This window comes from Rana temporaria, chromosome 4 (genome assembly GCF_905171775.1).
Source record: "Rana temporaria chromosome 4, aRanTem1.1, whole genome shotgun sequence".
In the NCBI taxonomy this organism is placed as follows: domain Eukaryota; kingdom Metazoa; phylum Chordata; class Amphibia; order Anura; family Ranidae; genus Rana; species Rana temporaria.
The window spans coordinates 438281836-438295941 of record NC_053492.1 but is presented as its reverse complement, the minus strand read 5'-3'; the positions used below and the strand labels follow the sequence as shown (position 1 = coordinate 438295941).

The 14106-nt window shown below is 46.7% G+C and overlaps 1 protein-coding gene across 2 annotated transcripts in view; it reads left to right on the top strand.

Moving 5' to 3' along the window:
• TRAF5 (TNF receptor associated factor 5) overlaps positions 1 to 14106 on the top strand; it is a 57022-nt gene that overhangs the window by 17758 nt on the left and 25158 nt on the right. Inside the window, exon 2 of one of the 2 annotated variants that reach the window (XM_040351491.1) lies at positions 11994 to 12215. In XM_040351491.1, the coding sequence (XP_040207425.1) occupies positions 12001 to 12215 (215 nt within the window). In that variant the 5' untranslated portion in view covers positions 11994 to 12000. Of the gene's footprint in view, positions 1 to 11988; positions 12216 to 14106 lie in introns of both variants that reach the window. The other variant, XM_040351490.1, reaches the window with a different exon arrangement.

Below are 14106 nucleotides of genomic sequence, written 5' to 3'. Positions count from 1 at the left end.
TAACGTCTGTTAACATAACGGACATTTACGGAGACATTTAACTAACGTCCGTGTGCCATAGACTTCAATGTTAAAATATAAAGGACGTTAATATATCCGTTACATGCAACGGACAAAAAATTGACAAAAAATAGTGCAAGACCCGTCACATATTCCGTTATAACTAACGTCCGTATGTTATAACGGACTATTACGGATCTTTACGGAACATAAAAAAATCCCATAGACTTTAATGATATTTTATAAAGGACGTATAACTTCCGCTTTTTAACATTATCTGACGGATTTTAAAACGGATTATTAAAACGTATTTATTTTGTAGTGTGAAAAGGACCTAACATGCCACCCAAATCAAACCAGCAGCTCCTTCGGGGGTAGTGCTACACATTTACTGCATTTTCAGTTTTGCAGAAACACACTGCAGTCCATTTAACATGGTTTCATTTGGGTCACGTTCACATCTCTGCATTTTATGGAAAGGGCCCAGGACTTTTTTCTGGTCTTTGGTTCCATAGACTTCAATGGATGAAAAGCATGTATTGAAAAATGCAAAATGCACCTGGAATAAGCAAACTGCAACGTGCATAGGTGTAAACCAGGCCTAAGGGCACATTGGCATTTGTGTACTGCAGCAACACACACAGCAAAATGTAGTTGAGTCACTTAGGCCCCGTACGATGTGCCAAACACATCGAGTTCCTCGTCGAGTTCAGTGTGGAAGCCGCCGAGGAGCTCGGCGGGCCGACTTTCCTCATTGAACAACGAGGAAATAGAGAACATGTTCTCTATTCGGCCCAACGAGTTCCTCGTCGGCTTCCTCGCTGAAAAGTGTACACACGACCGAGTTTCTCGGCAGAATCCAGCTCCGACCGAGTTTCTGTCTGAATTCTGCCGAGAAACTCGGTCGTGTGTATGGGGCCTAAGCCTTGTTTCCATATCAGAGGTATGGCTTTTTGGCTGCAATCCTTCCATGAAGACTCCTTCTGTACAGACCTCTCTGGACAGTAGATGGGTGTACCTGGGCCCCACTGGTTTCCCCCAGGCACTGCTGGACATCTCTTGATGTGGAAGGGAAGTAAGCACGATGTGTCATTCATCTGCTACATTAAAGAGGAGCTCCAGTCCCCCCCCCCCCTCCAAAAAATAAGTCAGCAGCTAAAAATACTGTAGTTGCTGACTTTTAATATAAAGACACTTACCTGTCCAGAGATCCAGCAATATCGGCACCCGAACCGATTCTTCAGTCAGCTTCGGGTGCAGGCACCGCCATCTTCACTAAGGGAAACGGGCAGTGAAGCCTTCTGATTTCACAGCCGGTTTCCTACTGCGCATGTGAGAGTCACGCTAAGCTTTGTGAATGATCCCACAGTCTTATGGGACCTGTGTGTCCCAGAATGCTGCTGGTGTGAGGAAGGGGGAGGGGCCGGACAGCGTTGTAGATCGCTGCAGCGATCTTACCTGGAAGTGGGAGCAGGTACCTGCCAAAGCCATAAATACCCGTTCCCCCCCCCCACACCAAAAAATATGGCAGTGGAGGGGAAGGGGGTGCAAACAACCAGAGCTTACCCTTTTGGGTGGCGTTCTGCTTTAACCACTTGCTTACTGGGCACATATACCCCCTTCCTGCCCAGGCGAAATTTCAACTTTCAGCACTGCGTCGCTTTAAATTAAAATTGCGCGGTCGTGCAACGTGCCTCCCAAACAAAATTGACGTCCTTTTTTTCCCACAAATAGAGCTTTCTTTTGGTGGTATTTGATCACCTCTGCGGTTTTTATTTTTTGTGCTATAAACAAAAAAAGAGCGACAATTTTGAAAAAAAAACACAATTTTTTACTTTTTGCTATAATAAATATCCCATTTTTTTTTAAAAAAAAATATTTTTTTCTCAGTTTGAGCCGATATGTATTCTACATATTTTTGGTAAAAAAAAAAATCGCAATAAGCGTATAGTGATTGGTTTGCGCAAAAGTTATAGTGGCTACAAAATAGGGGATAGAATTCAGAATTTTTATTTATTTATTTTTTTACTAGTAATACGGCGATCTGCAAATTTTGTCAGGACTGTGATATTGCGGCGGACACATCGGACACTTTTGACACATTTTTGGGACCATTCACATTAATACAGCGAACAGCGCTATAAAAACGCACTGATTACTGTATAAATGTGACTGGCAGGGAAGGGGTTAACACTAGCGGGCATGGAAGGGGTTAAATGTGTATCCTGGGAGTGATTCTTACTGTGGGGGGAGGGGACTGACTGGGGAGGTGACCGATGCTGTGTCCCTCCACGTTCCTTGACAGGAACGTGGAGCTCTGTGTTTACACACAGAGCTCCACGTCCCCGCTGTGTCATTGCCGATCGCGGGTACCTGGCGGACATCGCGGCCGCCAGGCACACGCATCGGCATCTTGGGGACGCGCCGGGTGTGCGCGCGCCCCCCAGTGGCCGAAGGACACAAGGACGTCAAAAGACATCGTCCTGGATTTATAGAGCCACCTTGCGGCCGTCATTTTACTATGGCCCGGGGCTCAAGTAGTTAAGTTTCCTTGGATGACCACTGAGTCTACGGTACTTAACATTGCCTAATCAACAGTGTCCTCAATGCTGAAAAATACAGGCAGATACTTATCCATCATGCCATACAATCAGGGAGGTGTGTGATTGGCCCCCAAATGTATTCTGCAGCAAAACAACGACCCCAAGCATACAGCCAATGTCATTAAGATTTATCTTCAGTGTAAAGCAGAACAAGGAGTCCTGGAAGTAATGGTTTGGCCCCTACAGAGCCCTGATCTCAACATCGTGGCGTCTGTCTGGGTTTACATGAAGGATCTGAGGCAGCCTACATCCACAGAATATCTGTGGTTAGTTCTCTAAGGCCGCGTACACACGACCGGTCCATCTGATGAGAATGGTCTGACGGACCGTTTTCATCGGTTCACCGCTGAAGCGGCCTGATGGTCTGATGTGCGTACACACCATCAGTTCAAAATCCGATCGGGTCAGAACGCGGTGATGTAAAACACAACGACGTGCTGAAAAAAACTACGTTCAATGCTTCCAAGCATGCGCCGACTTGATTCTGAGCATGCACGGGTTTTGAACCAATGCTTTTGTGTACTAACCATTGGTTTGGACCTATCTGTCAGCGGTCCATCCAGATATACTGTACAGCTGGGTTCAGATAGGAATCTCACCCCATTCCTTTATGCGATTTTTTGCAGTGCGATTTGAGCCCATCCTTTTGCAAGGCTCAATTTGCACTGCATCGCATGAAAAAGGTGCTGTCATCCTTTTTTTTATTTATTTTGTTTGCATCGGAATTGGATCACATGGGTGTTTACATCCATGCAATACGATTCTTGCAATCGCACTGTGTTTTGCAACCTGTTTTGGGGTGTCATTAATTTAACTTTGACACTGGTCGGTGGCAGGTCACATGAACGGAGTGCGAATTCAATGTGGTGAAGGAAATGCTCAGGGTTCGATGTGTTTCCCGCACCGCATATATGTAAACGGGGGATAAGGGCGGGCCATGTAAATGCCGATAAACTGCCTATTTTTACAACTAACCCATCTACCCAACCCCAAGTGTAAACTTAGGCCTTGTTTACACTTACTGTGCTCTCTGAAGAGTGATCCACATATGCATCGTTTATCAGAGAGCATTGGACAGGTGGTGAGGTGGCGTTGTATCACCTCCTGCTTTAACCCCCTAAATGCTGGACTACTGCGCCACGTGCATTGCATGCAGCTGTGGGGTTGTTGCAGTGTGACTACATTTTGAATGGGTCGCATTCAGCCGGTGGTAGTGCCAGAGCATGTGTAAACCCCTGGCAGCTGCCTTTCCAGTCGAAGGGGGGGTGGTTGAGGAGCGGTAAAAATGCAGCTCAACTTTGGGGTTTTACCGCTCCCAGCCACAGCCATTAAGCCCTGTACACACGATCAGTCCATCCGATGAGAACGGTCCTTCGGACCGTTCTCATCGGTTAACCGATGAAGCTGACTGATGGTCTGATGTGCCTACACACCATCGGTTAAATAACCGATCGGGTCAGAACACGGTGACGTAAAACACAACGACGTGCTGAAAAAAACGAAGTTCAATGCTTCCAAGCATGCGTCGACTTGATTTTGATCATGCAAGGATTTATAACCAATGCTTTTGCATACTATTCGTTGGTTTTGACCTATCGGTCAGGCGTCCATCGGTTTAATTTTAAGCAAGTTCTACATTTTTGGACCGAAGGATAACTGACCGATGGGGCCCACACGCGGTCGGTGTGGTCCAATGAAAAGGTCCTTCCGTCCGTTTTCATCGGTTTTGACCGATCGTGTGTACGCGCCCTTAGCATTTGCATACACTTTAAAAAAGTATATTCTGCAATTCCTCTGCTGAGAACGTTTTGGTTACACAAAGGAGTGAAAAAAAAAATCCTTGTAACTTCTATGAGTAGAGAGCACAATAAAAATAAATGATTAAAAGTGTTCTGCCCTAGATACAGAAAAACCCCAAAGTGTTGTGAGTGAGCTCCTCTATAAAAACCGGTCCACAGAGTGAGATCTGCCTGTGTACGGCTGTGCCGGGGCAGACCAATGACTCATTATATTCTATAACTGTATATAAATACTAACTATTTCCTGTACAACAAGCAAACAAGGTAACACTCTGACTCTGATTTACCGAAAACCTGAATAAAATGATTACGGCCTCAGGAAGGGACACCACCTAGGTAATGATAGCTAGAATCGTGATCACATTCATTTATATGGCTGGGATGTCAGATAGCAATTCTGGGCAATATGTAAAGTGGATCGACTATTAAAGTAAATGTACGCCCTATTTGGATGAGACATCTATTTTTTTTTTTTTCTACGAGCCCATGCGAGGTGTGGTGCGAAAAAACGAAACACCAAAAGTGAACAAAAAAAAAATGCATGTAAATACACACAAAAAAGTTTGGTTAGAGTGTGTCTATTAGTCATCCCTTAAAGAAGGACCCTTCCCTGACCCCCCCGGGTGCAACACTGCTGACAGGTGTAGCGCACCCAATGCCGGTGAATAGGGATGACCCCCCACCCACCCTGCATTGACAGGCACACCAAATTTCCACAGGCACACTTGTGTCAGTGAACAGTCCAGTACTTTGTTTTTCTATTTTTATTTAAGGGGATACAACTTGGATAGGGAATAGGGATATTATGGTATGCCCACTTGACTTCAACAACAACTCTTCATGGACAACTTTCTTATGCACAGTCTATATACACGCCACTGCTTCCTCCAGCACACTGGCTTGCAGAAATCCTAGCTGGCACACCGATAGTTAATCTGCCAAAAAGGCAACAGTTTGATTTTGGAGCAAAAGCCCTTTACAGGCAGGGATAAATAATAATAAAAGTGCAGCGCAAATAAAGTCCTTGACTGAAGAATTAAGATGACACCCAGTGAGATAGCAAAAATCTTAGGCAAATGTGATGATATCCTCCACAAGTATAAGAAGTGCCTCCTTACCAGATGAGTTGGACCATATGTTTTCACAAGTGGTCAAAGACAGCTTGTTCTCACCATAGGGCAGTGGAGTCCAATGCAGCAGTGAATAGTAGGTTCAATGCGAAATAAAAAATAAAAACACGTTCTAAGTGTAGACTGTATTTATTCCAGGGAAAGGTAAAAAACAGCACTTCACCATACTACAGTCAGTCTGGTATGTCTGCCGACAATCTGCCAGAAAACAACTGGCCAGTAGGCGATAGGCAATGTGAAATAAAATAAAAACTCGGAGCAACAGCCACGAGCAGTCGCAGAAAGGACACAGGTGACGTCACAGGAAAAACTCCTCCCCTGTATGCACGTTACAAATCCGGATTGGACTTCGTCAGCGGCTTTACAGGCAGGGACCTTGGGCCAAAAAGGCAACAGTTTGATCTTGGAGCGAATGCCCTTTACAGGCAGGGACCTTGGGCCCCTTGGGTTGTGTAGTAAATACAGTGTCCAGCTTCCATCCCTGTGGCTACTAAACCCAGCACCACCTCTTTAGGTACTGTCAGCCCTCCTGGCTGTAGTCGTCCCTTTCACTAGCCCACCTGGCTAGTTCTCCACAGTCCTCCCAGACTGACACCGCAGTCCCCCAAGACAGTGACACTCACCAGACACCCGGCTGACTTCTCCCTAGAGAACTCCCGGACGTGCTGACTCTCTCCTGCTGTACTCACAACTGCTCCTGTGCATCAAAGACAGGACTCCTCTGTGTGTTTTAAGAGGATCCCTCCAGCACCTGAGCTCCAGCCCCAAGGTCACTCCCACCCCCAGACTAGGGGACACCCTCAATGGCCACGACAGCCTCCTCAGATTTTCATCTACAGCCTCTGCCAGCCCAATTGCTGGGTATTGTCTGGTTCCTCCTCTATACCCCAGGCAGCTTCTCCTTACCTCCCTCCCATTCTTCTGGAAGCTTCTCCAAGTTTCCAGCAAGTAGGGGGAGATACCAGAGGTGCTGTCTGATGAGTCATCCAGCTTCCCTGAGTCACTCACCCTGACTCAGATTCAACCCCGCCTGGCTCTGTCAGGCTAAAATTTACTTACACTAAACACTAACTAGAGGGTGTTACATGGGGATAGGGAACACTCAGGTCCACCAAGCCAAAAGGCCCAGTGGACCCCATTCCTCACGGTCAATGAGTTCTAGGTGAGGGGCTTTCCTGAAGAGACACACACCCCACCAAGGCAGAAGCGGAAGGAACCTGATGGCTGCACATCCTCCCACTAGACTTCTAGGTAGAAGACTTGCACCCTTCATCCTGAGTGAAAGGAAAAAATAAATGGGAGAAGGGTAACACATATTGGGAGCAAAATTAAAAAAATATGCAAAAATAAAGATGTGCATTGACTAGACCTTGTGCCCTTATAACAAAAAATTGTACCAGTCTTGGCCAAAAGTCCCAGCCCATGAGGCGTAGTGCAGAAGAAAAGCAAGAGGTGTTGTGGCCTAGTGCAGTTTTACACAGTGGGTTCCCAAACACATAGTGCTCACCGGACACCATTCTCCGGGAACGCTTGACACCATGGGCTCTCTTCCTTCCAAGTCCCTTACCAGACAAGGTAGCACAGTCAAATCAGGAGACACTGGGCCCCTTGGGTTCCTCCATTAGGGAATTACTTTCATACCCTATCTCACCCAGTGGGCGCCTGGTTTCTGTTTTCCACGTGAAGATCTTTGGAGACCTCAATCATACCAGAATGGGTACTATACAGCCAGCCATAAAGCCCGAATTATGACAGAGAACCCCTACTGGACACTGATCAATACAGATACTACACTTTATCTTAGACAAAAGGCTAAGAGGCGACACATCATTTGATTGACCTGTGCAAGGGGTGGATGCCTACAGGAGAGGCCGTATTGTATCATGATGGGTAGAGCTGATACGATGGGGGTGGATTTCTCAAAGGGGCGGATGTATTATTGATTGACGCGTGCGAGGGGCAGATGCCTACCGAAGAGGCCGTATTTTAGAATGATGGGCAGAGCTGATAAGTTGGGGGTGGATTTCTCAATAAACTACACGTGTATACGGCCTCTTCTGTAGGCATCCACCCCTTGCACAGTTCAATCAATAATATACCTGCCCCTTTAAGAGTTGCACGAGCATCGGGAGCGTGTGGCACAATATCGTCTTCTTTGCGCAGGCGCCGTGTACAGCTGTTCATGTTCAGAGACTTTTGGCGGCTCCATAGTGCTCTGTACTGCGCAAGCGATGCGCCTGCGCAGTACAGGGCGGGTATTATTCGACGGGGGTCATTTCTCGTCACAACACCGGCAACCATGCAAAAATGGTACGATTTGTTTTGGATGGTCATTATTTTAATGCTGGAAACATTCTGCCCTCACCCCTTCTATACACAAAGGTGTAACGACTGTACATTTCTTTTATACAGAGGAAGAGCTTCCTGTACAGTACAGAAGTCGTACTTCACCAGCTCTGCGTTCGTCTTTCCACAGCTCATCTCTGATCTCTTCTGTACTTTAACCACAAAGCACATTGGTCAGATAGCCTCTCATGTCAACAGGAAACTATTAGTAAGTTCAGAATTGTTCCTATATTATGGGCTGGATAGCTAACAGTGGAGGGGGAAATAAAATTCTCTATTTACCTCCATAGCAGAGACACGTGGGTGTAAACGAACTTATGGTGGAACCAACCGCAGTCAAATATATGAAACGTGCCCTTTAGCTAAGTTATGTATTTAAGAAAAAGGAAACTTGTCATGGAAATGTGGAAGCTGCCATTGCTCACATCACATATCATGTGAAAATTGCAAGCAGGTATACAATGCAAGCACCAAGGAGCCAGCACATACCTGCCCCAGTGCCAGGTCATTCTGGAGCTCCTTCTGGTGCAGTTCATTGTATTCATCTCTCACCTACCAAACATTCCTATTGGCCCCTTATGTCAGTATTTTGTTGAACCACCTTTTGCAATAATTACAGCCAGTGTCGGCTGGTGCTTACATTTTTTTTTTGGGCGGGGGGTGCAAACAAACTAAAAAAAAGATTGAAAAAAACATCAATTGCAGCCACTGTGCCCATCAAATGATGCGACTGTGCACATCAAATGCTGCGACTGTGCCCATCAAATGCTGCCACTGTGCCATCAAATGCTGCCACTGTGCCATCAATTGCAGCCACTGTGCCATCAAACGCTGCCACTGTGCTATCAAACGCTCCCACAGTGGCAGCATTTTTTGGCACTGTGACATCAAATGCTGTGACTGTGCCCATCAAATGCTGCCACTGTGCCATGAATTGCAGCCACTGTGCCATCAAACGCTGCCACAGTGGCAGCATTTGATTGCACTGTGACATTAAAATGCTGTGACTGTGCTCATCAAACGCTGCGACTGTGCTCATCAAACGCTGTGACTGTGCCATTAAACAGTGCCACTGTGCCATAAAAAGCTGACACTGTGCCATCAAATGCTGCGACTGTTCCCATCAATAGCAGCCACTGTGCCATCAATTGCAGCCACTGTGCCATCACATGCTGCGACTGTGCCCATCAAACGCTGCTACTGTGCCAAATGCTGCCAGTGTGAGTGTGTCCCCCACCCCTTTGCCGTCTGCCCGCCACTTACCCTGTCTTGTGGGGCAGCGGGTGACGATGATGAGTGGGGTCCTTTATGTCTCCTGAGTCCTGCACTTCTCATGTCCCATCAGGCATCCAATAGCGGCACCTGTTGTTTCAGCCAATCAGGTGCCAGGTAACCAGATGCACCGCCCTTTATGGATGCACCGCCACTGATTACAGCCTTTAGTCTGTTGGTGTATGTCGCTACTAACTTTACACATCTAGACTTTGCAATATTTGCCCACTCTTCTTTGCCATAACTGCATTTTGGCAAAGCTCAATCATGACAGCATGTGGCCTTTCTTGAGGAGTGGATTTTTCTTGCAACCCTCCCATACAAGCCACATTTGTGGAGATCTTGTGATATTATTGTCACATGCACACAATGATCACTCTGTCATAAATTCCTGCAACTGCTTCAGAGTTGCTGTAGGCCTCTTGGTAGCCTCTCTGACCAGTTTCCTCCTGGCTCTTTTATCCAGTTTGGAGTGACGTCCTGATCCAGGGAGGGTCTGTGTTGTACCAAATACCTTCCACTTCTTAATGATAGACTTCACTGTGCTTCTAGGCATTGATAAAGCCTTTGAATGTTTGTTTGTTTGTATCCATCTCCTGACTTGTGCCTGTCCACAAATTTATCCAGGAGATCTTTATCAGTGCCTTGCCACCCAGTTGATTGTTTGCTTTAGCTGCACTGCCAGGGGCTGAAATGCTCCAGGAAAGCTCTTTTAATGTTAAGATAATCAAAATGACCACAGCTGATCCAAGTTGAAAGTCAAATGGCTTAAAACCACTTGCTTTCCAGCCCATTGTCAAAATACGTCCTGTTTTTAAAGATGGATATCTCAGTAACGGCAGCAGCTGCTGTCACAACTGAGGTATCCATCTTTAGTGCCGACGGTCCTGTACACGATAACGGCGGTCTCCGCGGCGGATTCGCCGCGAGATCGCCGTTATCGGTGGCGGGAGAGGGGCCCCTCCCGCCGCTGTCCCGCGCCCTCCGCCGCTTACCGGAGCCGTCGGTAGCGGCGGAGGGGATCGCGACCATCCGGCAGCTGAGCGGGGACGAGACTGAAGGAAAAATCTCCTTCGCCCGTCCCCCATAGCTCTGCTGGGCGGAAGTGACGTCAAAACGTCAGTCCCGCCCAGCCTCTTAAAGAGACATTTTTTTTTTTGTCATTTGAAAAAATGACATTTCCAAATTTTTTTTTTTTTTTTGCATTTAAGCCCAAATATGAGATCTGAGGTCTTTTTGACCCCAGATCTCATATTTAAGAGGACCTGTCATGCTTTTTTCTATTACAAGGGATGTTTACATTCCTTGTAATAGGAATAAAAGTGATAATTTTTTTTTTTTTTTTATTTCAGTGTTAAAAATTGTAAAATAACTAAAAATAAATGCGAAAAGCAAAAAAAATTTTTTTTAAAGCGCCCCGTCCCGACGAGCTCGCGCGTAGAAGCGAACGTATACGCGAGTAGCGCCGACATATGAAAACGGTATTCAAACCACACAAGTGAGGTATCGCCGCGATCGTTAGAGCGAGAGCAATAATTTTAGCCTTAGGCCTACTCTGTAACTCAAAAAATGCAACCTGTAGATTTTTTTAAACGTCGCCTATCAAGATTTTTAAGGGTAAAAGTTTGACGCCATGCCACGAGCGGGCGCAATTTTTAAGCATGACATGTTGGGTATCATTTTACTCGGCATAACATTATCTTTCACAATATATAAAAAAATTGGGCCAAATTTATTGTTGTGTTCTTTTTTAATTTAAAAAAGTGAATTTTTTCCAAAAAAAGTGCGCTTGTAAGACCGCTGCGCAAATACGGTGTGACAAAAAGTATTGCAATGACTGCCATTTTATTCTCTAGGGTGTTAGAAAAAAATATATATATAATGTTTGGGGGTTTTAAGTAATATTCTAGCAAAAAAAAATGTTTTAGTCTCGTAAACATCAAATCTGAAAAACAGGCTCAGTAACGAAGTGGTTAAGCCTAGGATTGCCAACTGTCTGGGATTCTGTCTGAAACCCGGACACATTATTCAGACCGGACTATGGCTTCCCAGCAGGGTTGCTGGCTGCAGTTGTCTAAGCTGAGAGTGTCTGTTACTCTCTCTCTTTCACCCTGCCCAAAGCCAGCACGATCAATCCCTGCTCCCCCCCCCCCCCCCCCGCACACACATGGGAGAGGAGAGAGGGCTCGATCTGCTCCTCTTTCTCCCCTACCCCTCTGTGTCTGCCCACACTCCAATCCCCGGCGCTGTGCCTCAGAAAAGGAAAGTGCGGGCTGGAAATTTGAAGTCCAGCAGGCTCATATACATCTGGATGAGAGGTGCTGACTGCCAAGGGGTGAGTGAGCTCACCATCCATCCCTGTCTGTGACTGAAGTCTCCCCTCTTCTCTCTCCTGCCTCTGAGTAAGTACACTAAGGCAAATCAGGGTTCTCAGAGCACCCCTTACATCAGAGTTACCCTTTACACCAGAGGCCACAGTGTTTCCCCTTACATCAGAGTCTTCTCCGTACATCAGAGTTCTCAGTGTTCCCCCTTACATCAGGGTCTTGCAGTTTTTTTTTTTTTTGTTTTTCACGTTTTTCTACCACTCTAATCTTTGCAATGGTGCAGCCCCACTGCAAGGGAGGGTTTTTATTAAAAAAAATACAAGAGCTGGGCTTACTAATGTGATAGTCCTATCAACATTGATGACATATATATCTAATAAATGATTTGTTTCTTTATTGGTCTTAGGTTATTGTATGTTACTGGTCTTGGAATGTACAGTACACATTGCTTGACATTTGATGACTTTCAGATTAGTATTGTCACACTTGTGTCACTTTCTTACTCTGTCAGGACAGCTGCGGCATGGCTTGTGAAGATAAGACCGTACACCCCCAGAAGCTGGCCCGTCAGAACTCCAACACTGGGATGTCTCTAGACTTCGAGCCCCAGCAGGATTACACGTTCGTGGACAAGTTACAAGATCGATACAAGTGTGCGAACTGCCACCAGGTTCTGCACAATCCTCACCAAACAGGATGTGGTCACCGATTCTGTGAGAGTTGTGTACTGAGGAACAAGTGAGTTTTATCTACAATCTTCTCCCGTTTTCTGTCCGGTTACAGTTAGAATACTTATGAGTTAGTGTGAAACACAATCTATTTTTATATTTGGAGAGCTGTGACAGTACGTCTCTACGCTACCCCAAAGGCCAGACCAGTAGATGATCCTCATGTGTATGGACTTCATTAGATATTCCTAGCTGATTGTTCTGGAGAAATAGTCATATATTAAAGCAGAGTTCCACCCAAAAGTGGAACTTCCGCTTAATCCACTCCTCGCCCCCTTATATGCCACATTTGGCATGTCATTTTTTTTCTGGGGGGTGAGTGGGGGCTTCAGGAGGAGTGGGACTTCCTGTCCCACTTCCTCCTTCCGCTGAGGGGCTGCTAAGGCGAATAGTCTAATTGCCTTTTGGCAGCCCCTCCCTGTAGGCAATCGCCTGGGACACGTGACAGGTCCCAGGCGATCGCCTGTCCAATCGGATGGCGCGGCGCCCTTCGCTCATGCGCAGTGGGTGCCCGGCCATGAAGCCAAAAGCTGTCACGGCCGGGTGCCCACACTTAGAATGAAGACGCCGGCCGGAGAGGGGGGGAGAGGAGCGGAGCTCCGGCCGGCGCGTCGCTGGAACGTGGAGCAGGTGAGTGTATGTTTATTAAAAGCCAGCAGCTACACTTTTTGTAGCTGCTGACTTTTAATAAATATTAAAAATGACTGGAACACCCCTTTAAATATTTTTTGGGGGTGGGGGTGTCCATTATTGTTTCCTCAGAATGAGGATGTCCACTTGGCCCTCCAGGCCATTTTTTTTGAGATATGGCACTGCGTTCCTTTAACCGACAATAGCGCGGTCATGCGACACTGTACCAAAATAAAATGTATGTCCCTCCCACAAATAGATCTTTCTTTTGGTGGTATTTGATTACCTCTGCAGTTTTTATTTTTTGCGTAATAAACAAAAAAAAAAACAGTAAATTTTGAAAAAAAAAGTTGTTTTACTTTCTGCTATAAGGGTGCTTTCACACGAGGCGGACTCTGTCGCTACGGAGTTCAACTGCTCCCGCCAGATCAGCGGGAGATCTGTCCGCAGATCTCCGCTGAGCCGATGGATGACAAGCTCCTCTCTGCTCACTGAGCGGGGAGGGGCTTGTTGGGCGCGGTTGTCTCCTATGGAGCGATCTGATGAAAACGGACAGCATGTCCGTTTTCATCTGATCTTACCCGATCCGCCATGGACAGATGGGGACGGATGTCAGAGATGCACGGAGCGGCCGTTCAGGTCCGCCGTCAAAACTGACAGGCGCACCTGAACGGTCCGTTCGTGTGAAAGGGGCCCTAAACATATCCAATAAAAAAATATGTAAAAAATCGAATTTCCTCATAAATTTAGGCCAATATATAATCTTCTACATATTTTTGGTAAACAAAGGGGGTTATCCACAAAAGGGATACGCCGGCGTATCTACTGATACGCCATCGTATCCCTGTTTCTATCTATGGAACTGATCCACAGAAACAGTTTACCATAGATAGGCAGAAGATCCGACATGTGTAATTGAATTACACTGTCGGATCTTAAAGCGGTTCTCCACCCTAAAGTGGAGTCCCGCTGATCGGAACCCTCCCCCCCTCCGGTGTCACATTTGACACCTTTCAGGGGGAGGGGGGTGCAGATACCTGTCCAAAGACAGGTATTTGCACCCACTTCCGGCCCGGCATTCACGGGCAAAAGACGGGCATTCCGTCACATCCCGTCGCCCCCCCCGTTGTGTGCTGGGAACACTCGGCTCCCAGCACACAGCGGGAGCCAATCTGCGGGCGCGGCTCGCGCATGCGCCGTAGGGAACCGGGCAGTGAAGCCACAGCGCTTCACTTCCTGGTTCCCTCAGTGTGGATGGCAGGGGGAGCAGC